The 27,958-nt window shown below is 42.5% G+C and overlaps 1 protein-coding gene across 4 annotated transcripts in view; it reads left to right on the top strand.

The window, feature by feature from the left end:
- Positions 1-27,958, top strand: part of KDM6A (lysine demethylase 6A) — a 289,075-nt gene that overhangs the window by 173,052 nt on the left and 88,065 nt on the right. For all 4 annotated transcript variants that reach the window (XM_075912747.2, XM_075912776.2, XM_075912756.2 and 1 more), the window contains exons 7-8: positions 12,628-12,682; positions 23,462-23,496. In XM_075912747.2, the coding sequence (XP_075768862.2) occupies positions 12,628-12,682; positions 23,462-23,496 (90 nt within the window). The remainder of the gene's footprint in view (positions 1-12,627; positions 12,683-23,461; positions 23,497-27,958) is intronic.

The raw sequence follows: 27,958 nt of genomic DNA, 5'->3' as shown, positions 1-27,958 counted from the left end.
CATAGAAACTCATTGTTCAGTTCAGTCTTCCTGTTTGGCAGTGTGGCAGGAAGGGGAGGCAGCTCTCCATATTATGATCTTGTCTGCTGTTTTGAGGGCTCCCCCCCAAAAAAAGAAATTTGTTATAGTTTTTTATGGTATTTAAACTTTGTGTTTAAATTGATAATTGCTAAGAATAAAGTATTGGTCTTTTAATGCCAAGAGATAAATTGTGGTCAGTAGGAGCCTTGAGGCGAAGAAAGGTCAATGTTTTCCATAATTTGTATATACATTTAGAATATTAATATAAAATCAACTGTATTTTATGTAAGCAGATTTAAATATAAAAATGTTTACTATTTTAAGATGTTAGATTATATGGATAATTACTAGAATGCCGCTCTTTACCCAGCATGAAATCAGCCCTCTTTAGAATGCTTTTAAAAATCCCTACTTTTACATTGACTTAGTATTGCTAGAGTTCAGATGGGCAAATTGTTATTAGAACCTTTTGTACTCTGATATTGTGGCCCAAAAATTTGTCACAGAATCCGATACTTGTAGAATTTTGCCCTAAACTTTAAGCTTATATCTTAAAAAGGTTTCTAGCCTTTATTACTATAAAGAAAATATTCCTCCATAAAGCTTTGTGAAAATGGTGCAATGTTATCTTCAGAAATAGCTGAGAGGTATGAGCTCCCAGTTCACAATGTAGTACTAATGCATTAGTGGCCTGTATTATATAGTAGGTCAGAGTAGATGATTAGTCATTAAATTGAGACTGTTTTAAATGTCATTATTATTGATCACTTCAGCAGACACCCCAACGGTCCAATTCCCAACCACTAAACAGATAGCTCTAGGAATACTATATTGAGTGTAATATTCTGTTTTATAATTAGTGAAATAATCCATTTCCTAATTTGTGTGAAGCTACTGTGACATAGGAGCAGTGCCACTGAATGCAGGAGGACTTGACACAAAGTATCTGGACCTGATCATAATCAGACTGGAAAAATCCTCTCACAATGAGCAGCATTCCGTCCCCGGGAAAGCTATGAGCTGCTGTACAGGCAGTAGAGCTATCCATTTGCAGGGTGGAAAAGTCGGTACAGGTTGAACCTCTCTGGTCCGGCACCCTTGAGACCTGATTCGTGTCAAATGATGGAATTTGCCACATCAGGGGAGGTCCCCTTCATCACCTCCCAGCCAGCTGACCTCCCTGAGGCTGATTCTGCTCTAGCCCCACCGTCATTGGGCTGCCTGCTGCTAGGCTCAGGTGCAGCAGGCTGGCTGGAGCTCCCTGGGGATGGAGGTTTTGAGCCACTGTGGCCCCACTTCTGCCACACCCTAGGGATGGTACTTGCCAGCCCCACTGCTGCCCTGCCTGCCAGGGGACCCTCAGAGAACAGCTTTGCCAGTGGCCCCACTACTGCTCCCCCCCGGACAGGGCTTACCAGTTGCTGGTGGCCCCCCTGCTGCCACGCCCCACTGGGGCTCCCTGGGGATGGGACTCGCTGATCCTCCTGCTGCTCTGCCCAGCCGGGGCTCCTTGGGGACAGAGTTCCCGGCCTCCCCGGTCCACTGGTGGGACTCTCTGCCCCTGTACTCCCAGCCAGCTTGCACTCCCCAATGCTGCGGCTCTGTGGTCCTGCAACATCCGTGGTCCAGTTCCTGGACCAGAATGCCCCGGATATAGGAAGCTTAGCCTATACAGCATGAATTCTCATTCAATATGCTATTGTCACAAACATGAGTAGAAAATATATTTCCTTAAACCTTGTATTCAGCAGAAATTAATGGTTTTGCAAAACTGTTCCAACTTACCCACTAGTGGAAACCTTGCTTCTTGCCACTGACAATAAGTGGGTGGATTTTTCATATCCTATTTATAGATCACGTCAACCACATAACCTCATTTGGTGCTTTTTCTGTCTCCAAAAGAGACTTACAGAGCCCAGTGAGCACTGTGCAGCAGAACTCCTGCCCAGTTGCATGGAGTTTGGAAAATCAGTTTGTGGAAGGATGACTACAATTCATATTCACCTTCTTCATTTGTGTCTCCTCCCCTATTGAAAGGGGCCTCCTGGTATTATGGCAGCTTTTCGTTCCAAGTAACGCATGTTTCTACAACTTCCATCCTTCTCCATTCACAAGTCTAATTGGCTATCCTCCTCCTCTGGGACTACAAATATGTGTAGGTAAAAATTCTATTAATAGAACAACAGGAGGACACCTGCTGCAACAAACTATGTGGAAGTGCTAAAAATTATGATGGAAACAAAACTGTGGAGTGGAGAGCGGGAACTGCCAAATAATATAAATTTGAATCCTACTCGTCTTTTAAAAAACCATTTAAATGACTCAGTACAAGAATTTAAAATCTATACGCATGTTTAAGGTATCTACTTTGAAGCAATCACTAACCCATCACTTTCCCATCTTACTGGGATGTGTGTAATTATTTTTCTTCTTCAAATGATTGCTCACATGTATTGCAATATGTATGTGCATGTGCATACTGCATGCACAGCCATAGGAAGATTTTCCCTAGCTGTACCCATCAGGTCAGCTGTGGGAGGAGTAGCACCTCCTGCTGACCCAACACCTGGTCAGTTCCTTCTTTCCACCGCTGATGGTCTTTGGAAATTCTGGCCTCTTGCTTCAAGTGGTTAGTCCCTCGTGTGTTGATAGTTCTTAGTAATTCTATGTAGCTAAGGTCCAAACCCTCTTCTGCATGAACTGATAGATGGTAAGTCACATATCAGAATACTCATAAGTAATCACTTGAAGAAGGAAAAGCAGTTATTTACCTTCTGTTACTGTTGTTTTTCAAGATGCGTTGCTTATGCCTATTCCAGACCGTACCTCCCCCCCCCCCCCCGTTGGACTGTTAGGGAAAGAAGGTACTGAGCAGATGTCGCATTGGCAGGGTATATATATGGGCGGGGCTCAACAAATAATACAATCTACTCGCCCATGGCGAGTAGATTGTAATCCGGAAGAGGCAGACAATGGGCTGGCGAGTGGGGCTCACCATGGTTCAGCGAGCCCTGTATATGGGTGTGTATATATTTGCAATCATGAAAACCCCTTTCCGTGGGGTTCCACAGCTGACCCAAGGGTACCACTAGGGAAATCTTCTGATGTCCATCCATGCAGCTCTCGCTCTCACTGGAATGGATATGAGCAACACATCTCGAACAAGTGTTACCAAAGGTAGTAACCTTTTTTCCCTCCACATTTTAAGATGTTTGAATAGCTGTCATTATTTGAGTTTAACTTATGAACTGCTGAGAGGTAGGAAGTTGAGTAATGGGGGAATTTTTGTTGCCATCATCAAATCAGAAATGTATGATGGCCTTTTTTTCACCTTTCTCAAGAAAGTTGGTGTAGGGAATAATTTCTTGGCCCCACTAGGTGCAGGTGAAAACAAGCAGAGGATTTATTAGTTCACACAGCTGGTGGAGTACTCATCAGGGGTTAACCTGGTGAGCACTAACTTAACCAAAGTATACATTAGATTATATAGGTAGCAGATGGACAGAGGAGAAGTGATTTGATATGTCTAGCAGCGGAAGTGAGAGATGCACATAAGCCAATGGTCTACAACAGTTACACAGTATCTCCGCCCATTGCCAATTAAACATAGTATCACCAATACAGGTAGTTATTCCTAACAAGCTAAATAAGCCAACATAAACAAAGGCATATTGATGGTCATTTTGTCGGCCGGAAATATAATGCGTCTCCTGCGGGGGTGGTATTGCCTTGGCGCAATCTTTGGGATCCAAGCTTATTTTCTAGGAACAAAGCAGACAATGAAAAACAATCCCACGCGATTGTTTGGTTGTTTGGTACCGGCCTTATCAAAGTGAGGCCCTTTGGAATGTGGTTGCCAGGGGATCCAGGGTCACAGTAACTGTTGTACTGTATGTTTCCCAGGGCTGGCCTAATACTTTCAGATTTGAGTTTGTCAGTTCTCAGCAAGATACCATGGACTTCCTCAATTTACCCTACAGTTGGTCTGGTTTTAAGCCTTCAGAATGTTATTTCACCCCATTTATTTTTCAAATCTGGTTAAGGCATTAATTGTGAAGAGCTACAAATATGCTAAGTTCTTAATAGCAATGACCAGGGCTTGACAATCTATGTATTATATCCCGGAAGAGCTGGGTTTGGGCGATCTGTGCATGTGCAGAATGATCTGAGCATGTGCAGAATGCCGGACAGTGTGGCTGGCGAGCGGGGCTCGGCGAGCCCTGGGGATGACAATGTATAGATGACTACACGATTAACTGATAAGCCTGTGCAGGCTAACCCTAACCCTCGGCAAGCTTACCGATTAATTCTGTTGATTACATGCTTCCGCTGTCAGAGCCGGTGGAGGGGCAGGCTCGCCATGGTCAGAAGCTGCTCCATGGGATGCTGGAGAGGCAGCAAGGGGGAGAGGCAGGTTGCTGCTGCAGAGCAGTTTCTGGTGGAGGGGGGCTGCCTCGCCCCCAGCTGCCACCCTGTGCTGCCACGTCCGATAGAGAAATAGTTGTATAACTGCTAAATTTTGATGTGCATACATGACTATTCAATTACACGCTATCTAACATCCCTTCTTCTTAATTCTGTTTTGTAATTGGAACAAAAAAATGATTGAAATAAGTTCAATTAATATTTACTAATGAAAAGTCTTAGTGTTTAAAATAATTAATGCAATATATTTCACTGTATTCCTGTTCCTTTGGGAATGGTTTGAAAAACATATACATATGAATACAGAAATGTATCTTCCAGCAGTTCATTAAATTAAAAAAAACAGATTTTGTGGTCTCTGAAGTAGAACATGATAAAATCTGTCAAAAGATTATTTTAAAAAAATTACAGGTAAACAGAAAATAAGGTTTGTAAATTAAAGTGCTCTCCAACTCTTACACAGATAGAGACATTTTAGTTATGTGATTTATACATGCATTCTTTGATAAATCATAATAACTTAATAAGGTAGGAAACTTTGTCATTGAATCAACAGCTGCATTTGTTCATACAGCTTTCTTTTATTGTGGATCTATGAATCTCATGCATTAAGGATATTTTTCTGCCATTCAGTATTCTTCAGTGAGTTTGCTATACAGGAGGCCCCCGCATTATGACAGTCTGATTTACAACCTCTCGCACTTATGACCTTTTCTGTAAGTGCAGAAAGGGCTGAAATCCCCCGACGTACGTCCTTGGCCCCACATTTACGAGGGTGTATGACGCCTGTCGTAACTTCGGGCTCGAGTTACGACACCCTCCTGACTTGTGACACTATTCCTGGAACTGATCGCACCACAAGTTGGGAGCAGCCAGTATACTTTGTGTAACAGAAAACTAAAGAACAATACAGAAAACCAGGGAGCTGCACCTCCCTTGCTCGCTGTGCTTGCCAATATTCCCTCCCTGGGGCAGGACTTGGCAGTCTTTACAAACCAAAGAGACAAACTGTATCAACATTTAGAACAAGTGGTCAAGAAAGTGTCGTATAATAATGTCCATATTTGTGTGACTGAAAATATAACACTTAATATTATTGATAATTGACATAATGAATAATCTCTCTTTATATAAAGTTTTTCCTGCCAGATGACTGACTGATGTCATCAGCATCAGCAGAGTGAGGTGGGAAAGCAGCGTGGCCCCACCCATACTCCACCCCCAGAATGCCTGCTGCAGGCATTCTGGGGTCAGAGTGTTGCTTCCCCCAGCACCCGCCATCCTTGCTGAAGAGGGGGGTTGAGCTGGTCCTGCTAAGTGAGGGGGTTGGATGGATGGGTTGGAGCGAAGAAGCTGTGAGCAGGGAGCTCTCCACATCCCGCTGCTGTGCATCATGCTGTCTGCAGGGCTTCTTCCACTTCAGCTCCACCTTCAGCCTGTCAATGCTGACATGATTACATCAATCTGTTGTTCCACAGATAAATGTTATATATCGAGAGAGAGAGAGATTCTAGTTACTGTGTCCTGTACATTGAATAAATTGTTAAAAATTGGTGGTTTGGGATTCTGTGAGTCTGATATTTTAAGAGAACTAGGGGTAGTGTACCTGCTCGCTACGCTCACCAACCCCGCCATCTGTGGGGGTTGGTAAGCTCAGCTCCCCTGGCTGCTGGGGTGGGCCAGGGGCTGCGCCAGAGATGGCTGCTGAGCATGGCTGGGGGTCACAGCCAGCGCTGGCCTCTTGGCCCCCTAGTCCCTTCTCAGGGCCCATCCCGCAAGCATAGCCAGCCCTGACCTTACTCCCCTCAACGTGTGCTTCTCTTCAAGCTGAATCCAATGCGGAGCCTGGGGGTTTTCTCCATTCTTCTTCCCCCCACAAGAAGCCAGTGCTGGCACGCTAGTCTTGCGGGATGGGAATGGGGGGAGGGTTCAAGACTGGAACTCCAGGCAGGAGCAGCCTGAGCTGTCAGAGTTGGCAGTTTCCCACTGGGTCCCGGAATGTCGGAGGTGCTGCTACCACCCCCTGATCTTCCTGCAGGGGAGCCAGGGCGCCAGCAGGGAGCCCAAGGTTCCCCCTGAGGAGCAGGGGAGGGGAGAAAAACCCTGAGGTATGGCCACCTCTCCCCCTTCTGGAGACTGAGACTAGGGGGCGGGGCAATATAGAGTTATTTGATGTCACACTGTAGCCCCGCAGGAAGAGGTGTTTATATATATATATCTATCTATATATATATATATATAGATAGATATAGATATAGATATAGATATAGATAGATAGATATATATAGGGAGAGGTAAAATGAAATGTGTGTAAACAGTCAGGCCAGTGAATAGCAGTAGCACTCAGGTGGGGTGTGGGTGTTTGTGTTTTGGTCTATAGAGCTTAATTTTGTATTACATTATATAATACCTCACTTCACATTTCTTGGCTTGTCTCCTCTCAGTGTTAGCTCAACTTGTAGGTATAGCATTGTCCCTACCCTGTTTCCAAGCACACACAAAGATCTTTAGCTCCATCTAAGAGTTTCAGGGGATAGCCGAGTTTGTTACAGAAAAAAACAACAAATGGTCTGGTAGCACTTTATAGACTAACGGGGCTCAACTGGGCTGAGGTGGCTGGGGGAAGGCATAGGGAACAGAAGGGCAGCTCAGCCGGGTTGTGAGGGGCTGCAGGGAATTGGTGCTGTACCCCCTTGGATTGTTGGGAATGGTTTTGGGGGAGATGCAGGGAACCAGCGGGGGTGGGCAGCTCAGTTGGGTTGCAGGGGAGGGAGGTGCAAAGAAGCCTAGTGGAGAGGGAGGGAACCAGGAGCCCTGAAATGACCTCCCCTGTCCAAAAAATCCCTCATCTGGGACCAATCAGGTCCAGAGGATGCCAGACCAGGAACGTCCAACTCCTACCCAAGTCCCCTCCTTATACCCTAGCCAGATACCCTACCACCAATCTGCTCCTGCTCCCGCCTCCTGGAGTGCCCGTGTGGCACCAGGGCCCCCGATGCCTGGCCTAGGCTGGGCGGAGGATGCAGCTGGATGTTGTAGGCTCCCAGAGTGCCTGTGCAGCACTGAGTCCCCCAAGTCCTGGCCCAGGCTGGGTGTAGGATGCAGCTGGCTGAAACAGTGAACATTTATTCATTTTTCATTCTTTTTTTTATGTGTGTTTATATTTTGGGGCTGCAAAAAACAGTACTAAAAAAAACAGGTTCCAATTAAAGTAAAAAGTTTGGGAAATCCTGGTCTAGCCAGCTTTCTATCCATCTTACAGTCCATTTATTCAATCCATATTCCCTTAACTTACAGGCAAAAATATTGTGGGTGACCCTATCAAAAGCTTTGCTAAAGCAGGCACTGGGGGCTTTGGAAGGACCAGAAACAATTTATTTGCGTATTCATCATTTGTTTAATGAATATGCAAATAAATGTTACCGGTCTTTCAAAAGCTCGTGAATGGATTTACTGGTCCCTGTGTCAAAAAGTTTGGGAACCTCTGTTCTATATGAACTCCCGCAAATATTCTTGGTGAATGGAACATTGGCTGTGTGCCAACATTTTCATTATGTAAGCCTTACAGTGTCCTAATTATCTGAACAAAGACTGCTCTAAGGAACATACACATCATACCTAGGTCCTATAGTCAGAAAAAGTTCTCTCTGACAGAATTGTACTGAGCTGGGATCTGGCTTTCCCTGGTGATGTCAGAACTGTCATATTCCAAATGATGTCTTGGTTAGTGTGCTAACTAAATGTATAGCTGCCAATTAGGAAAACTTTATTCTAGAGAAAAGATAGTTAGAACCACCATTTTAAAACATTACTAAAGGTTTTGATTTATAAATTAGTCAAATATAATTGAATACCTTGCAGTAAGATTGGAAAATGTTACTTTTTGTATTTGTTGGTTTCATTTTACTGGATTAAAATCACAAGAATCTATGTATTCGGCCTCTTCTATTTTAAAAGTATGTAAATCAGGTCGATAAATACATTTTAACAGAATCATGATTCTGTGTCTGTAATACACACACTTCTAGTAGTAAGAGTGAATAGAATGGTTTAAATTGCATTTAAATCTGATACATTATTTTCATTTTATGACTGCATTTAATACACTGAGTAACTGAATACATATGCAAGCACTGTATTTTTTATTTCTCAGAGAGGTTACATCAGAAATTACTACAATCACACAAGGCAAGACAAGGATTCTAAAGGAGACAAAATAGTTTTCTGATAATTATACTATTATAAATTGCTACAAATCAAGCTACTTCATTACTTCAGCTGTAGCATTTGAAAAGACACTTCTTAACATTCAGAACAGTGCCTTTTAGGTAAATCCCATTACTCAGGATTTGAATTTCTATAGACCTGCTGTCTGCCTTGAGGTATTGTATGTCTGTCTCTGAACTGCAGTGGCCTCTCCTGCATAACAACTATTTCACACAGCAGTAGTCAGCTTCAGTACCGCAATATTTGTGTGAGGTGCAGATGTTTGCTGGCTGATTCTGTTTGTTGCAGAAATGGAAGATGGAAATTAACATGATGTTCCGTAGTTTTTCGTGTTGATGGTAGTAACTTGTGGATTGTTTGTGTCTGAGTTTTAGTATATATGGTTTATTTTTTGTCTTTATTGACTACATGAAAGAAGGCTGTGTTTATTGTAACCTAGCTAGAGTTGTAGGGTGGTTCCTGTGTTACATGTTTGAAAGATTATTGGTTTTGTGTGTGCAGCTTTACAATAATTGTTTTCTACAAGTGCCTTGTTGTTTTTCTATGAAATCTATGTACATGTTCTGGATTATCTATAGTTTTACAGTATGGTTTGCTAAATGGTGCAGGCAGAAGTGCATTACATTTTGCAATATTTGAGATGATGCTGTGGAATGTGAAATTGTTATAGTATTGTGTTTAGGATTTTTCCTGTTGAGTGAATTAGAAGCATTGGTAAGAATATTCCTGTTGTTTCCCTGTGTAGTATTAAATACAGGCATATTTAAATGTCCAAATGGGCAGTTCTACTTACACAGTTATCTGTATTCTCTCAGTGAGTCTAAGCAAAATGATTCTGAAAAGGAACCACCAAACAATTGTCAAACATTTCTGTTTGTTTGGTATAATAGCATTACTAGATGAAAGCAACTCTAACTTTCTGTTTTATGTTTAGCATTAATTGGTAACGATAATGTCCTTTGTAAAACTTAGGCCGTTGCACAGGCCTAAATATACAAGTCTGTACATCTTTTTTTACCAGAAAAAATGTAATGTAGAGTAGACATTATGATGAATTTCTTTTAGTCATTTTTAAGTTGTCTGCTTAGTATTGCTATGGTAACAGACTAAAGGATGTCTCTGGGGCACACAACCTGCATTGCAATGCAAGTGAGGGAGATTTTAACTTATCTATCCCTGCCGAGCCCTAGAAAATAAAAGCAGCAAGCTAATATGCAATGGTCTAACATTTTAATTTCATTTTGGAAGTAATGTGTGTCCAGTGTTTTTTCTGGTCCTAGGTTTTTGGTTTTCTGTTTTTTTCCGGTGGGTTTTGGGTTTGGGTTTTTTTTGTGATCGCATTGTTCAAAACTATTCATGATGCTGATATGATGGTCTAGGGTTTATAATTAATTTTGAGACTACTTTATTTTTGGTAACTATTGTATTCATGGTGGAAATGGACAGAAAGCAGTGAGGAGGTCTGCTCCCCATCTTAGAGAGCATCCTTGTAATTGGGTGATGCAGTGTTAGTCTTATAATTTATCTTGAATTGTAACAGTGTGCTTGTTTTGTTTTTTTTAAAATTGTTGATTGCAAGCTGGTCATAGATCTTTCTAAATAAAAGTCTAGCATATTATGCACCATTGTTATAGTATCATTCTTGAGAGTCAAACTGTATTGAGATGTTGTGGGAGTGGTACCTGTGTATTTACAACTATTTTGAAAAGAGGGTGAGTGCATCATTTACTCTGTAACTCAGTTTTAAATTTTCCTGCTTCATTAATACCAGCTACTGTTACTTACCAGCTTGGTACTCTAGACATCAGCAGATAAAATGTTCTCCTTAAATACGAACAAGATTACGTATAACTGTTCAGTAGCCTCATTTACATGATTTGTATTTTATATTAAGCTTGAATTTAGTTAGTACCTAAATGTTGCTGCTGTTACAATCTGGATTACAAATCAAGTATTTTACCTGCTTCGTTGAAATGTACTTACAGTAGGTACCAATATTCAGTAGGCCTTGTATATTGCAGTACAAAAATATTAATGCAGACTTTATGCTGTATGTATGAGACTTGTTTTCTATGGAGTTTCTTAAAATGATTAAGCATTTAGGTTTGTATGCATATTTCATCTATTTTAATACACTCAGTTACTCTTTAGTTTTCATTTTAATGCTGCTCATTGAATTAGTGTGAAATTTGTACAGCAGAATCTCAGAGTTATGAGCACCCCAGGAATAGAAGTTGTTTGTTATAGTTGTTCTTTCCAAAGTTTATAACTGAATATTGGCTTAATACAGCTTTAAAACATTACTAAGAAGTAGAAAAATGCTGCTTTTAACCATCTTAATTTAAGTGAAACAAGCCTAGAACAGTTTCCTTAACTTATTAAAAAAACTTTTTAAACTTTCCCTTTATTTTTTTTATTTTGCATTTTACACAACACTGTACTTGTACTGTACTTGCTTTTTTTTTTTTTCTTTTGGTTTCTGCTGCATACTTTGTTACAAGTGTAGTGTGTGCTTGATGGCCAGTTTCTAACTGTGGTGTTTCAGAACTTTGAGTTTCTATTGTAAATTGACTGGACATGTCTAAACTATTACAGTGGTTGTTTGGTGTCCCCTTTGGAGAATGGGAATGATTCAGAAATAAATTCAAAGTTAATAAAAATGAAATCTTCATTCACAATATACAATGGTACAGACAGACACAACAATTCCAAATGTTTTACGGAAGCAATATTTTAAAATAAATACTGGGACAACTGATTTAAGTGCTTATGAAAATTGTAGCTTTTTACACAAAACTTATTTGTTTTTAATGTAATGTGTTGATAAACATATGAGATGCTACATTTTTGTATTTCTGAACCAATTTTATTTTTTGTAGTAAATATGCCATTTAATGACTTGCACGTCTAACTGCATGGGAATCTGAAATAGTTAGTGTAAGTTGCTGTAAATGCTTGAGCAAATCTTGACCATTAAAATAATGAAGTAGGGGTGTTAAATTGCGTTTAATCAGCTAATTGATTAATAGATGGGAGAGGGGAGATACAGAGCTGCAGCGGAGTTAGCTCCCTGCCCCAGGAGCAACCTCAGTGTCTCTCTGCCTTTTTGGCTCTAAATACATTTAAAAGGCTAAAGTGCAGGGGGAGGGGGAGGGAAGAACAGGCACATGCTGGGACAGCTGATTCCTAGCTAGTGCTGGTCGTCACACACACACACCCCCCACACCTTGATGCCAGTTGTGCTTGTTACATGTATTAAGAGCTGTGAGGCTCTTAATACATTTAAAAGGGTAAAGCTCAGCCCAGGGACCAGGCACAAGCCAGGACAGCTGATTCCCTGCCCATGCCTGGTCCCCCACTATACCTCTGCCTCCCCTTCCTCCCACTCCTCTGCAGAGATGGTGCTGGGGGGGAACTGGCTTTTAAGCCAGCTCCCCCTAGCACTGGCTCCTGCTCCCCTCACCCTCTTTGCTGCCTCTCTCTGATAGAGGCATCACGGGGAGGGGAAGCGACTAGTCAAATCACTAGTCAATTACCTGATAAGCATTTGCTGATCAGATAGTCAACTAGTGGCTTACATCCCTATGATGAAATTATACTTCTAGAAACTCACTAACCTAATTATTTAGTAAAATGTCTGTTCTAAAGTTAATTATTAAAAGTATTGTAATTTAAGTGCATGAAACATGCTCTAAAATATTTTACTTTCCTCTTTAATATTTATTAAAGATACAATTTCAAAAGATTATAGGTGGTCCTGTGGTGGCCCTAACAAAAATATATAGTATCATGAACTGGCGCGTGAATGATTATAGATGAGTTGTTGCTTTTTAAATTAGTTTGCTTGTGTGAAATAGAAATAGTATATTTCCTTTCAAATATAAAATGTTGTTTCTGTATAAAAATAATTTCTCTAAATTATGAATGTCTTAAACAATATTCATTCTTTTTCAGCATTTTCAGTTAGCTTTGGTTGACAGCAATCCCTGCACTTTGTCCAAGGCTGAAAGTAAGTATTTTTAAGGTTTTGTTGTATGTATTTTATTGCAATATATAGAAAAATGCCATGCATACAGAGCTGCGACTGTGTGTGGGTTTTTTTTTTAAATAACCTCTTTTAAAATGGCAGTTCCTTATGGACAATGAGTACTTCACAGATTTTCCTCAAAGAATTGTTGAAGCTGGTGTTGCTATCTGATGTAGGTAGCTATGGTTACCCAGGCTGCATAAATGAACATGAAACCAACTACTGTGAACAGTTTGTGTCAAATATAGATGTGCCAATGGAATATAGAATTACTGTCATCTTGGTAAATGGAAGACATAATGCTGAAGAGAGCCTCATCAGTGTCTTTGAAGATCTGAAATTTGGGGAGGAATTGTATTTCTTTTTGTTGTACACAAAGTTTATCATATCTTAGAGTTTTAAAAAGAAGCTATACACCTAGTAAGTTTCTAATTTATTCTATTCTATTTTTGCAATATTTTAATGCAATAATAAAAATCCTAAATTAGACAAAAATGATGTGAGAAATGTTATGTTTAATTATTCAGTAAGATGAAATTTGTTTAATCTGCTGTATTACCTTACTTCAAAAGCAGTAATTTCATGCAGAGCGATTTCTGCATTTCTTCTTAATCTCCCATTTAAGCATGGATCAAATTTACAATATACATTCCTTTTTTGAGTGCCCATTTCCTTCTAGATACGTGCATGTCAGTGCAAGCATCCTCATGCCAGTAGTTAAGGTTAGGAAGCTATGGGTGTCTCTTCCTCCTCCCTCCCCAGTTCCATTTCATCATGTATGATCAGTAGTCAAGTTGTGTGAGAGAACACACACATGCTCAGGCTCTGTCCGATTCTCTCTCTAGGGAAACTCAAGGCTTTTATATTGTAAATTAGCACAAGTTAGTCATAATTTCCATTAGTACTACTCATCAAGAAAAAGTTTTTGGCTTTTGTCTTATTTTCCATTGGGGTTTTAAATTGAAACTGGGGCATATCTAAGTCTTCAGGATTCAACTGCTGTTGGGAACTGTAACAAATCTACCCCAGTCCGATTCTCATCTCACTGTTTAAAGTGTTTGGGTGAAGGGTACTTGAAGCCTAAGTGTCCTATCAGTAGCGGATTTAGGAGAAATTCAATTTAGAAGAATTCTTATAGGTAGCATCTTTGTAGCACCCTTCCCCCCTGACCCGTAGGCCAGTCTCTTGTTACATGGAGATTCAAAAGTGACTTCATTTCAGAGCATACTACTTGTTGGCAGCATCCCCACAGCAGAGAAAGCCACAGAGAAGATATCATTATCTATCTCTGGTACTGCACAAACAGCAAAAAAAGTCCAACACTTTGACTTCTGACCAGAAGAAGCCTTCTTACTCTTTGTGGGTTAGGTGCCCAACAGACTAACTCCAGATGAAGACTGGTACTGAGGTGAATCATAGAATCCTAGGCCTGGAAGAGACTTAGGAAGTCATTGAGACCAGCGCCCTACCCAAACCGGAACCAATCCTAATTAAATCTTTCCAGCCAGGGCTTTGTCAAGCTGGGACTTAAAAACCTCTAGGGATGGAAATTCCACCACCTCTCTAGGTAACCCATGCTCAGGGCTCGACAAATAGTGTAATCTACTTGCCCATGGCGAGTAGATTACACCCCGGAAGAGCTGGCGCAGAGCGATCTGCGCATTCACAGAGCGCAGAACTGCGTGGCTGGTGAGCGGGGCTCGCTGCCGCTTGGCGAGCCCTGCCCATTCCAGTACTTCACCACCCTCCTAGTGAAATAGTTTTCCCTAATATCCAATCTATACCTCCCCCCACTGCAACTTGAGACCATAGTTCCTTGTTCTGCCATCCATCACTACGAGAACAGTCTCTCTCCATCCTCTTTGGAACCTCCCTTAAGGAAGTTGAAGACTGCTATCAAATCCCCCCCTCACTTCTCTTCTGCAAACTAAATAAGCCCAAATCCCCCAGCCTCTCCTTGTAGGTCATGTGCTCCAGCCCCCTAATCATTTCGGTTGTCCTCCGCTGGACCCTGTCCAATACGTCCACATCCTTTCTGGAGTGGGAGGTCCAGAACTAGATGCAGTACTCCCGATGTGGCCTTACCAGTGCTGAATCAAGGGGAATAATTGCTTCTCTAAATCTGCTGGAAATGGTCCTCTTAATGCACCCTAATATGCCATTCACTTTCTTAGTTACAAGGGCACACTGTTGACTTGTATCCAGCTTCTCATCCATTATAATCCCAGGTCCTTTTCTGCTGAACTGCTACCTAGACAGTCAGTCCCCAGCCTGTAACAATGCTTGGGATTCTTCCATCCCAAGTGCAGGACTCTACACTTGTCCTTGTTGAACCTCATCAGATTTCTTTTGACCCAATCTTCCAATTTGTTTAGGTCACTCTAGACCCTATCCCTGCCCTCCAGTGTGTCTACCTCTCCCCCTAGCTAAGTGTCATCCACAAACTTGCTGAGAGTTCAATCCATCCCCTCATCCAGGTCATTAATAAAGATATTGAACAAAACTGTCCTTAGAACCGATCCTTGGGGCACTCTGCTTGAAACCGACCACCAACCTGACATGGAGCCATTGATCACTACCCATTGGGCCCAACAATCTAGTCAGCTTTCTAACCACCTTACAGTGCATTAATCCCATCCATACTTTCTTAACTTGCTGGCAAGAATATTATGGGAGACCATATCAAAAGCCTTGCTAAAGTCAAGTTATATTACATCCACTGACTTTCCCATGTTCACAGAGCTAGTTACCTCATCAGAGAAGCTAATCAGATTGGTCAGGCATGACTTACCTTTGGTGAATCCATGTTGACTATTCCTGATCACTTCCCTTCTTCCAAGTGTTTCAAAACGGATTTCTTGAGGATCCCCTCCATGATTTTTCCAGGGACTGAGGTGAGGCTGACCAGTCTGTAGTTCCTTGGATTGTCCGTCTTCCCTTTTTTAAAGATGGGCACAACATTTGCCTTTTTCCAATAATCTGGGACCTATCTCCACGAGTTTTCAAAGATAATGGCCAAAGGCTCTACAATGACATTTGCCAACTCCTTCAGTACCCTTGGATGCATTAAATCTGGACCCATGGATTTGTGTATGTCTGGCTTTTCTAAATAGTTCTCAACTTGCTCTTTCTCCACAGAGGTCTGCCCACCTCCTTCCTACATTGTGTTGCCTAGTGCAGTAGTTTGGGAGCTGACCTTGTCTGTGAAGAGAGAGGCAAAAAAAAGTATTTAGTACCGTACTTTAGTGAATACAACCCGTAGGTTATGCAAAGATTTACATCCCCCCCCCCCCCCCCCCCGGGCTATACTTGTTCGTGTGTAATACAGGTTTTTTTTTACTACTGAAAGGGAGACAAGACTGACTCTTACTTGAGAAAAGCAGCACATTTTAATTTAATAATAGAGGCAGTTATATTACAATACATTAAAATTCATTAGTTTACTGTGCAACTAGTAAAAGAATAAAAACAATTAAGAAAAAGCCGTCTTTGCATTCTCATTCATTCTGATCTCTAGAATCAGCGCCAGCATCCTCCTCCTCAGCGTCTGAGTTCTCAAAACCATCAAAACTCTCGTCATAGTCACTGTCTTTAAAAACATCCGTAAAATCCATAGCCAAGGCTAGGTTGTTCAGACTATTTTCTCCCTGCGGCTCTGTTTCCATTGTCCTTTGCAAATACCACTGCACACAATTTAAATCGGTTGTGTAGGATTTGCACTTAGACATGTTTAAAATACAAGTTCAAACCACTGAAGGAATAAATGAATGGAAAAGGGATGTGGTTCAAAAGGGTTATATACCAGCGATAAGGGTTGTAACCTATTTAGTTCTTGGCATTATCAGCTGCGGCCCATTAACACTTGGTTACAGGTGCTTTGCATTAACATTACCAGTGGTTCATCTCCCATGGGCTATACTTGTGCACGGGGTATACAAGACTTTTTTTTACTGAATCAGGGAAAACCGCAGGTAATACATAGGTGCGGGTAATACTCGTGTGCGGGTTATATGCACTAATTTACGGTACTTCACTTTTTCCCACATCATCTATCACTAGATTGCGTCCCTGATCCAGTAAGGGCCCCACACCTTCTCTGATCACCCTCTTATTACTAACATGCCTGTAAAAACCTTTCTTGTTACCCTTCGCTTCTCTTGCCAGCTGCAACTCCAGTTGTGCTTTTGCCTTCCTGATTACTTCCCTGCATTCTCATGCAATACATTTATACTCCTCCCTAGTCATGTCCAAGTTTCTATTTCTTATAAGCTTCCTTTTTGTGTTTAAGCTCTCTAAGGATTTCCCTGGTAAACCCATCTGGTCACCTACCATATTTGCTTTTCTTACTGCACATCGGGATGGTTTGTTTCTGTGCCTTCAATAAGGCTTCTTTAAAATACTGCCAGCTCTCCTGGACGCCTTTCCTCTTCATGTTAGCATCCTAAGGGATCCTGCCCATTAGTTCCCTGAGGGAGTCAGTCTGCTTTTCTGAAGTCCAGAATGTGTATTTTGCTGCTCTCCTTTCTTCCTTTTGTCAGGATTCTGAAATCTATCATCTCATGATCACTGCTGCCCACGTTGCCACCTGCATCTACTTCCCCTAGTAGTTTCTCCCTGTTTGTGAACAGCAGGTCAAGCTGTGCATGACCCCTGGTCAGTTCCTTCAGCACTTGTACCAGGAGGTTATCCCCAACATCCTCCAAAAACTTACTGGATTCCCTGCGTAGTGCTGTATTGATCTCCCAAAGGATGTCAGGGTGATTAAAGTCCCCCATCAGAACCAGGGCCTGTGATCCGGAAGCTTCTCTTAGTAGTTTGAAGAAATCCTCATCTACCTTATCCACCTGATCTGGTGGTCTATAGCAGACGCAAACCACAACATCACTTCTGTTGCTCCCGTCTCTAAACTTACCCCAAAGACACTCAACAGGCTTTTCTCCCTCTATATGCTAATGCTAGGCACCTTCCAGTATCTCTTTGTAATAGTGTAGAGTCATAGATTGCAGCACGTCATGTGGTACTATTGAGACCATTTTCGTTACTAGTACCTTCAGTGACAACCATTTCTATACCAAAGACTCCTGAGGTGCATGCAACAGCCAGAGATCTCCTCCATCCATTGGTATTAGACTCATTGCTGATGCAGTATGAGATGTAGATACGAAGGATGTGAAAAATTAACTGGTTAACTGTCTGTGGTAAGCATCACCTTAAATGGGTAATGCTTACAGGTTCTGATTAACTGCGGGAACTGGAGTAGCTGCCTACCTAGCCACCTGTCCATGGCATTGACTCATACCTCGTAGGTTGCACGCTGGCTCCCCAGGAGTCAGCAGCAGAGCCCACAGCAAAGTTTCCCCGGGAGTGGAGCAAGCAGGGGCTGGTAGCCCTGCTCCCAAGAAGGCTTTGCTGCAGGCTCTGCAGTATATAGCTTATATAAGTTATAGCTTATATAAGCCCGCACCACTGAGATTTGCAGCAGTTACATGGTTACCTATTTAACCAACTTTTTATATCCCTAGTATAGGCTACTCTTACCACGAAGACCTCAGTACTGAGATCTTTCATTTGCATCCACATGTTCGGTGCCACCTGGGACTGAATCTTTGTTGATACTGTCAGGGTATGGAAGCTCTGTTGTGCACTAAGACAGAAGTTTAGTCCTTCCTTTAGGAGGAAACCCGTGGGTGCTTCCTCCAGTACTGTCTGTCTATTCCACTCAGTATGCGTCACTTTGGCATTCCAACTATGCTAATTCATCCTCTTCATCAGAAGTGGCATCTTGCCTTTCAGGATGTTATTACAGAAGCTCTTGTGCATCTCCTTACGCGGGGCAAGGTTTTGACATTGTGTCTATTATAGAAGTAGTCCAGGAATAGGATGCTTTGTATTTGGGTTCTGGTATTGTATCTAATATTAGAGTGATCTTTCTTGAATCTGGGGGCAGAGAAGAAAGTTCATCACTAAAGGTCTCTTAAATAAAGTGATAGAAATGTCCCGTCCCCCCCGCATCTCCCTTCTGTTCTGAAATGTGATTTGTCCTTTTCATATGTGTTCACTTTTTTTTAATTGTATCCTTTGGTATATATGGCTGTGACTATTTTCTTCCACTGTCTGATCTAAGGAAGTGGGTCTGGCCCACGAAAGCTCCTCATCTAATAAACCATCTTGTTAGTCTTTAAAGTGCTACATAGTCCTGTATTTTGTCTTAAATAAAGGTCTACCAAATGCCCATGAAGGTACTGTTCTTCATCTGGTGCTATCACAGATGTTCAGCAGACTGATGTAGTGTCTTTGTTCAGCACTTCTTTTTGATTACTAGATGAGAATGCACTCTTGGAATCATTCTCCCCTGTTCTGAATGATTATTAAATGTAGCAGGAACTTTAAAATAAAAGAAGTGTTCCAGTTGAACTGGTTTGTTACAATACACACGAGCTAGTGGATATTTTAAATTCTGCAGGACTACCTAGAGGGGCTCTGCCGATTTAATGAGACCATCTTAGAACGTGCCAAAAGAATGGAGAAGAGATACCAAGTTACTTCCTAGGCTTATGAGTGTATTTATTCACAGCCAGCTCCAGGAAATTTGATGGTGGCAGCTAATGCAGAAAGCAAGATAAGGGCAATTTAAATATCTTCTGAAGGGCAGAGAAGCAAAAAGCTTGGATTCATTTCAGACAAGTGTTAATTCTTAGGATTGCAGTTAAGAACTGCAAACCAACTAATGGTGAGAGAACATTTGTTTGCCATCATTATGCATGCTGAGTTCTTTGATGGGGAAAGTGATGATAAAATATTGCAGTATTAAATGAAATTTAATAAATATTAAATGAAAAGTTGCAGTTTCCAATATCTTGTATTGTGTGGATCTTCCTAATTTGCTAAATTGTCGTAATTTAGAGGGTATGAGGCATTTCCATGCTCAGTATTAGCCTTGTATAAAATACCAGTGAGGTGAAAAAGTAGGAGTTGAGCTTGGATTATGAGTGGTAGGTGATGCTCCATTTTATAGCTGTACTTGAACTGGAAACTTTGGGGGGTTATATTTGCTGGTGTATAGAGTGATCTTGTCAGCATGTCATGCTTTGAGGAGTGAAGTTGGTTTTCAGCAAGTTAAAGTTGTTTTAATGAGCCACTTTTTTTTTTTTATAACATTATGTATGAGCATTTCTCTGGTACTATGTCATATTATAAATTAGAACTCAGAATGAGCAACTAGAAAATAATTTAACAAGTCAGTAAGGATAACTGACAGCTGCCATTAGTGACTAACATTTGCTTAGTTTACTATATTGTGTATTTTTGATTTATGGTGCAAAACCTAATTTGTTGGTGAATTTTACCAATGTTGAATATAATGATCGGATACCTTAATTGTGGTGTTTTAGTTTCTACGTTGTTTCCCTTAAAGCCCAATCTGGCATAGTGAATTCCATTTTAAATCTGTCCTTGTGGAAATAAGTCTCAATGCCATAATTATTCTAATTCTCTTATAAAGAACATGCATTTTCTTTGAGCCTTTAAGATGAAGCCTTTGGTGTGTGAGGGAGAGGCTCTAAAAGTGTAAAAGAGCATAAAGTTATTTGTTTAAAAAAATTGTTTCTGTCTTTGGCACCAGATTTCCTAGTGCTGGCTTTGAATAGATATACTTATGTCCCAGGGAGGATACTTGGTATCTCATCTCCTTGCAGTGGGACGGGACTCCGCCTCCTCCTCCCCCCCCCAGCCTTGCTGAGGAGGTATAGGGGACAGGAATCACCACGCTCTGGGTGAAGTGGGGGTGGGAGGGATGTGGTTAAGCTGCACAGGAGCTTCATAACAAGGGGGGAGACGCTCGTGTGAAGTGGCGAGGGAGTGGGCGAGTGCAGGTCCCCATAGGTGGAGGAGGGGAAATCCCCAGACCCTGTAGTGGGGGGTGGGGAAGGAGAGAATGCTCTGGCTTTGTAGATGCCGGGGAGGGGGAGAAACTTTACCTGTAAAAGGTGGCCTGACTGGAAACATGCAGGGCCCTGTCCCCAGCCAGTAAGTAGAGTGTTTTTTGGCTGTCCCCAACTCTCACTCTGCAGTATCCTGTCCCTGCTCACTGTCCCCAGTGGTGAGTGTGAGGATCATGTCCCTCCTCTCTCTCTGCCACTCCTTTTCCATGGGGGGGGGGGGGAAGGGAAGCTCCTTCCTGCCACTTCCCAGCAACCAAACCCTGGCCTTGCTTTAAATTAGGGTAAGAGGAAGCTGCCTATGAAATTTAGCGGCCCTATTTGTTACCATTCTTGCACAAAGAGATGGACAAACAGACATTTCTAGTCTAAAATAAATATATATATATTTTTTTCTCAGTAGCACTTAGTTGCTGTAGAACAGTGGTTCTCAAACTGATCTGTGGCCTCCTTCCATGTGGTCCACGGCTCAAGTTCAGCCCCCTTCCTTACCCCTGTAGCAGGGATCCCACGCTGGCACTCCAGCTTCACCCTTCCTCCCCTGTGGGCTTGGAGCACCAGTGCCAGCTTCCCAGGAAGGCGAGGGGGGAGAGAACCCTGAGCCTTGCTGCTCCCATTGGCCGGAATCTGACCATTGGGAGCAGCAGGAGGCCATGCCTGGGTGCGGCACAGGGCACGAAGGCAGGTAAGTGTCCAGACCTTCAGCCTCCCTGTCTCTCTCTCACTGCTGAGATCCCAGACCCCAACCTGCTCCTGCTTCCTTCCCCCTGGCCAGACACCCTTTCCTGAGTCCACTCCTGCACCCTCTCTCCTGGCCATATACTGCACCTTCCCCTGCTCTTTCTCTCTCCCTGTGACCAAACACTCTACTCCCAGTCTGCTCCAGCATTCTACCTTCCATCCAGAACTCACCCCCTTCTTCCCCCCCATCCCTCTTTCTGGCAGCCCTGTCCCACATACTGAACCCCCCCACCCCAATTTTTGTCCCAACTCCAGAGCCTGGAGGGGAGGGGTCCACAAAATCCACTAACCTTGGAACCCCAGAAAAGTAAATCTGGCCTATGGGAAGCCCTGAACCTGTCTTCCATATCCCTCCCACAATGGGTGTGGCACACTGGAGGAATGAAGTGTCTCAGTTGGGGGCCACATCAGTGAAGGTTGGGGTGGTTGTTTGTTTTTTTGCTTCTCATTTGTGTGGTCCCTAATTGATTTTTCTGTGGGTCAGTGTTCCCTAACCCAAAAAAGGTTCCCCACCCCTGCCATAAATAAAGGAAACATGGGAACCTTTTGTGTTGGACATGAATTAAAATTTTGGTTTATCAAACTTCATTTTAAATAAATATGAGAGAGTTAAAGTGTTTAGTCTGTTTAATAATTTAAATTAATATTTCCTTTCTTATTGGTTAAATTAAACCATTCTCCCTAGCTGCAGAATTAGCAAAATGGCTCAGGCATACGTATGTAATTGATTAGCAGCTGGTGGTCCACGGAAAGGTTTGCATTGAGTCTGGTGGGCCACAGGCCAAAAATTTTGAGAACCACTGCAGTAGACGGAGGAGGAGTAATTGAAATTTATTTTTGATGAAAATAATAGTTGTCTGCAAATCAAAATAGTTTTATGGGATGAAATTTGTTTTGGTTTTCTTGGATGGTAGATAATTATCCTCTGAAACATTTATGTGAAAATTTACAAAACCTAAAATAGCTTATTCATAAACATATAGAGTAAATCTTTAAAAAACCACAAACGAACCAGCCAAACACTTAGCCATTCAGCTGTCGGCAGTTGGGGGATGGTTGGTATGTTGTTGTGGTGGTGATAGAGAGTTACAATTCCCTTAGAGGTGGGAAACCTTTATTCGGTCAGGGGCCGCTGACCTGCAGAAAAATCAGTCGGGACCCACACACACACAAGTGGAAGCAGAAGAAAAAAATCCTCACTGACATGGCCCTGGAAAGCCACTCCGCATATCCCCCTCATACACCAGAGCCTAAGGGGGCTCAGCCAAGTAGATTTTGTGTGCTCCAGCTGCATGGAGGGGGCTGGAGCACTGGAGGAGCACCAGTGTGGGCTCCCCAGTGCTGGGAAGAGGGAGCGGGGGGCTGAGTCTCGGGGGCAGTCAATTGTCTATAGTTTTATGTGGTCCTGTGCGAAAATGACCGTTTTATGCTAGACTGTCTCCTGATGTAACTGATGTTGCATGTTAATGGAAATTTGAAACTTCCAGATTTCCCAAGACAAATAAGTTTTAGCTATTTGAGATACTATGTCTTTAAAATCAAATTCAGTTGCTAAATCAGGGCCTTTGAGAATAGGTGAATGCACTAAATATCTAGGAGTAGAGAAAAAGATTGTATGTGTCTGCATTGGAGAGAATGTGTATGTTATAGGGTATTTAACATTTTTTTCCCCTGATCTCTGACTTATCCAGTCAGCTCCAGCAGTAATCTGATAAAAGCAGAAAAATTGCATTTGCTTGTGTCTGGCTTACATACTAAATATAGTGCTGTTATGCATCTTTCTCATGAGAAATAGGTAGCCAACTTGTGTTTTTGTTAAGTTTAGTGTAATTTCAGTAAGGTTTATAGTACCTGATTTACAAATTCAAGTTTAGGTTTTTGCTTTGTTTGTTATTGGAGCACTCTTTCATAGTCCATCAATGCTAATGTCAGATTTGAAATCACTGATATACATTCTTTGGAAGTAAACTGTAACTCGGTGCATTTCTTACATTATAGAAGTATTTAATATTTAACTATTTAATTTCTATTGGATGTCTGTTTTTATTACAAATAATTATTTTACTTTTCCACTTTTTTACAGTTCAGTTTCACATTGCCCACTTATATGAAATCCAGGTAAGTGCTAAGCTTCTTATGATTTTGATGAAATTCAGTCAATGTCCTTTATAATCAGTTTGTGAAATCCAGCCCACTAGTGTCACTTTTTTGTGAATGAAAATTAGGAATGTACAATACAATGTGAAGTTTGCATCAATTTACATTAATTAAGAAAATAATTACAAGGGGCAAACAGCTCAGGAAATGTAAGTCATTGTGGTAAGTTTGAAATGTTGCACATGTAAGAACTTGGCTAGCCATATTCGGTGTGTATGCTCTGTCAGTTATTTTCAGGGAAGAACTAAATTTGAATTATTGGCTAAAATTTCTTTGTGAAATTTAAATTGACTTTCGATTCAGTGGATCCTAAAACAGTTGCCAGATGCTCTAAGACTCCATATTTGTGAACACACAGACATAAAGAAACCTATAAATAAGGTTACTGCCAGATAAGATCACAGTAATCATCTGCAAGCCTATAAAGATATTCTGTTATCAGTTCTTGGCTAAATTCTACCTTCAGAGTTTCCTCAGTAAGCTTTTGTTAAGGTATGGACAGCTTATCCACCAATTTGAATGAAGATACTAGAATGCAAATAAATGTAATACATTAGCTATTAAGTATATCTTTAATATATGAGGCAGAGGATGCTGCCAGTGCCCCCTCAGAAGGGTGAGGAGGCAGTAGTGTAGGACATTTGGCAGATGCTGCCATAATTAACAATGAAGGACAAACCTAGCCTAATTTTGCCCTCTCCTCCCCAGCTGACCTCAGTCCCCGGGCAGATTCATATAGGAGAAGACAGTCCTTCAGATACCGCAGACCCAACCTGTTTATGGCTTTATAGGTCATAACCGAGACCTTAAATTGTGCCCAGAAACATGCCGGAAGCCAGTGCAGCTGCTGGAGCACTGGCATAATGTGCTCCATATAACGAGTATTAGTTAAAACTCAAATAGCTGCATTCTGGACCAGTTGAAGTTTCCGAAGGCTCTAAAGCACGTTACAGTAATCAAGTCGGGATGTAACAAGAGCATGGATTGCTGTGGCCAAGTCATGCTTGTTCAGGAGGGGTCGCAGCTGGTGGATCAGACAAAGCTGCCAAAAACAACTCCTGGATACCGAAGAAATCTGGTTCTGAAATGTTTAAAAAAGGGTCCAGGAGGACTCCCAAGCTGCATACCTGTTCTTTCAGAGGGAGAGTAACCACGTCTAGAACACGTACCATGGCACATTCCCAAACAGATGGCCTCCTGATCCACAGGACATCAGTCTTATCTTGATTCAGCTTCAGCTTGTTTGACTTCATCCAGTCCATCACCTCCTCCGGACACCCGCTTAGATGAGTCACTGCCACACCTGGTTCTGATGTCACAGGGAAAGAGTTGGGTGTCATCTGCGTATTGATGGCACCGTCCTCCAAAACTCCTTATGACCTCTCCCAGTGGCTTCATGTAGATGTTAAACAGCATAAGGGGCAAGATGGAACTTTGCGCGACCCCATAGCACAATCTCCACGGGGTTGAATAGCAGCCCCCTAGCTCCACCTTCTGAAAGCATCCCAACAGGTAAGACTGGAACCACTGCAAAACAATGCCTCCAATACAAGTTCCGCCAGGCATTCCAGAAGGATACCATGGTCAATGGTATCAAAAGCCACTGAAACGTCCAAGAGAATTAACAGGGACGCACTCCCCCTGTCTATCTCTCGGTGTAGGTCATCTACCAGGGTGACCCAAGGTGGTTTCAGTTCCAAAACCCGGCCTAAAGCCAGACTGAAATGGATCTAAATAATCTGTTTCTTCCAAGAAAGCTTAGAGTTGCAATGCCACCGCCCGCTCGAGTACCTTGCCCAAGAAGGAAATATTAGCAACTGGGCAATAGTTATTCAAATCATGAGGGTCCACGGAAGGCTTCTTAAGTAGCGGTTTTATCACTGCCTCTTTCAAGGTGGTGGAAACCATACCAGATCTAAAAGATGCATTAATCCCTGGACCCAGCCAATCATCCCTTCCCTACTAGATTTAATAAGCGATGAAGGGCAGAGGGGGTCAGGCAAGCATGTGGTCAGTTACACTCCTCCAAGCACCTTGTCCACATCCTCAGTCTGCAATAGCTGAAACTGTTCCAAAGAAAAACGACTGGGCGGTACACTCAAACGACTGGGCCCCACTTCCACAGCAGCCAGAGTCTAAATCAGGCTGAATGTGAGCAATCTTATCTGCAAAGTGCTTTGCGAACAGATCACAGCGAGGAGCCAAGAGTGCCTACATTTCATCATGAATGCCAGACTGTAACAAGTCCTGCACCACTCAAAACAGTTCCACTGGACGGCATTGTGCAGATGTGATACGGATGGAAAAGTAGCTTTTCTTCGCTGTCAGCACCACTACAGAATAAGCTTGCAATTCAGTTCTAACCTGCAATCGATCGAACTCCGCTCTAGTTCTCCTCCAGCAGCGTTATAGCCGTCACGCAGACCGTTTTGCTGCCATTGACTCCCCAGAAAGCCAGGGAGCAAACTTGGCTTGACTAACCTGAAGAAGGTGTTTAGGAGCAATCACATCAACTGCCCGGGCTACCTCAATGTTCCATATATTGAGTAGGACAGTGTTTCTCAACGTTTTTTTGTTCGTGGTTCCCTTCTGAGCCTTGTTTACCTCTGTGCCCCTCCTCATAGCCACTGTTAGTTGGAAAAAAAAGAACATAATTTACCTAATGTTCCGGTTTTTCCATGTGGCCCCCTAGAGGTAGGACGTGTCCCCTGGGGAGCCATATGACCCACGATTGAGAACCATTGGACTAGGGCATCAACAGGACCATTTGCCATAATGGCTGAACAAGCCTTCAGGGACCTCAGGATGCCACCGAGGGCAGGTCAACTTAATTGGTCCCTCGCCTCGGTGGAAGGGAAGGTGAACAGAGAGTCTAACTTGACCAGGTAGTGATCAGTCCAATACAAAGGGAGTGTAACCACATCCCTTATCCCAAGAGCTCTATCACCCTTAGTCCAAAAGACCAGATCGAGCATATGACCCGCAATATGCGTGGGGCAGTTATTTTTTGGGATAGTCCTAGGGTTGTCATGGTATCCATAAAATCTCAGGCCAGACCAGACAAGACAGCCTCGACGTGAGTATTAAAGTCCCTCAAGACAAGAAGCCTCAGGGTCCTCAATGCCATGTCCGAGGCCAGCTCGAGTAAAAGCATCTGCCATACAGCAGGATGGACTGTACAAAAGCAGAACGCCCAACCTATTCTGGCCACCCAACACCAGGTACAAACACTCGAACCTAATACTTTTTTGGACCAAAGTCCTTTTTTTGGACCTAGTCAGTGAGATAATATCCTTATAGACAATCGCCACCCCACCTCCCCGACCATCGAGCTTGGTGCTATACCGAGAACCCAGCCGGGCACAACTGAGAGAGGTCAACTCCTCCCTCTACTCCCAGCCAGGTCTCAGTGATACAAGCCAGGTCGGACCCTTCATCCAGGATTAAATCATGGATGATAGGTGTCTTGTTGGATACCCAACTGGCATTCAGCAGCAGCATCCTCAGGTAATGGCCAGATGTTAAGGTTCTCAGAGTTATTGAGGCTGGCAACTGGACCAGAACAAGAATAGCACATAACTGTCTAAACCTCGTTCCCCTTGGCTGGCCAATCCCAATCTTACTGCCATATCTTCTCCTAGTCACAACAGCCACAGTGCTATCTGAACCCTCCCCCTTAGCCACCCCATCTGTGCCAAAACACATAATGAAAAAAGAAAATAAATACAACCCTTCCTTGACCTTCAGTGAAGGCAGGTAAAGGAAACTTGATCTCACCAAGAACGCTCCTCTGCACCAGGGACTGAATAGGCCACCACACAACCAACAAGTATGCTGCTCTTACCAGCATTCACAAACGCACACTCCAAAATTATGCTATATCACCACCACCACCACCACCAACATACACCCTTGACCTTGGTCTGCCCTGAAGGTCTCTCCCAAAGGGCAGCCCCTTTTGGCTTGTCCCTTTGGAGCGGCCTCCCACCAGAGGCGCCCTCCTGGCTTTAAGCCCACCCCTGGTAATGGCTGCAGGCAACACCTGCAGCTGAAAGTTCTTAGTCCTAATGGGACTCATACTCAGGAGATGGTGCAGCAACAGCAGGGCAAGATTGCTCCTTCAAGGGGGAATTGCAATGCCACCGCCTGCTCGAGTATCTTGCCCAAGAAGGGAATATTAGCCTATACATACCTATAGATGATCAAGTTATTTAACATATTCTTTAATAAGCTAAATAGATGAGCTTTTTCAGTATCTAACTGTAATAGTGGGTGTTCCAGACCTTGAACCATTCTTTTAGCTATATCCCAATCTTTTCCAATTTGTCAAGATTCTTTTTTAAATGTGGACATTGGGCCATAATATTCTAGTAATACTCTTACTAATGCCATGGTCATCCTGTTTAATCTTTTCACAGATTGA

Source organism: Pelodiscus sinensis, chromosome 1 (genome assembly GCF_052426305.1).
Source record: "Pelodiscus sinensis isolate ZL-2025 chromosome 1, ASM5242630v1, whole genome shotgun sequence".
Taxonomy (NCBI): Eukaryota; Metazoa; Chordata; order Testudines; family Trionychidae; genus Pelodiscus; species Pelodiscus sinensis.
Note: the sequence above shows the minus strand (reverse complement) of the source record. Positions and strands in the feature narration are given on the sequence as shown.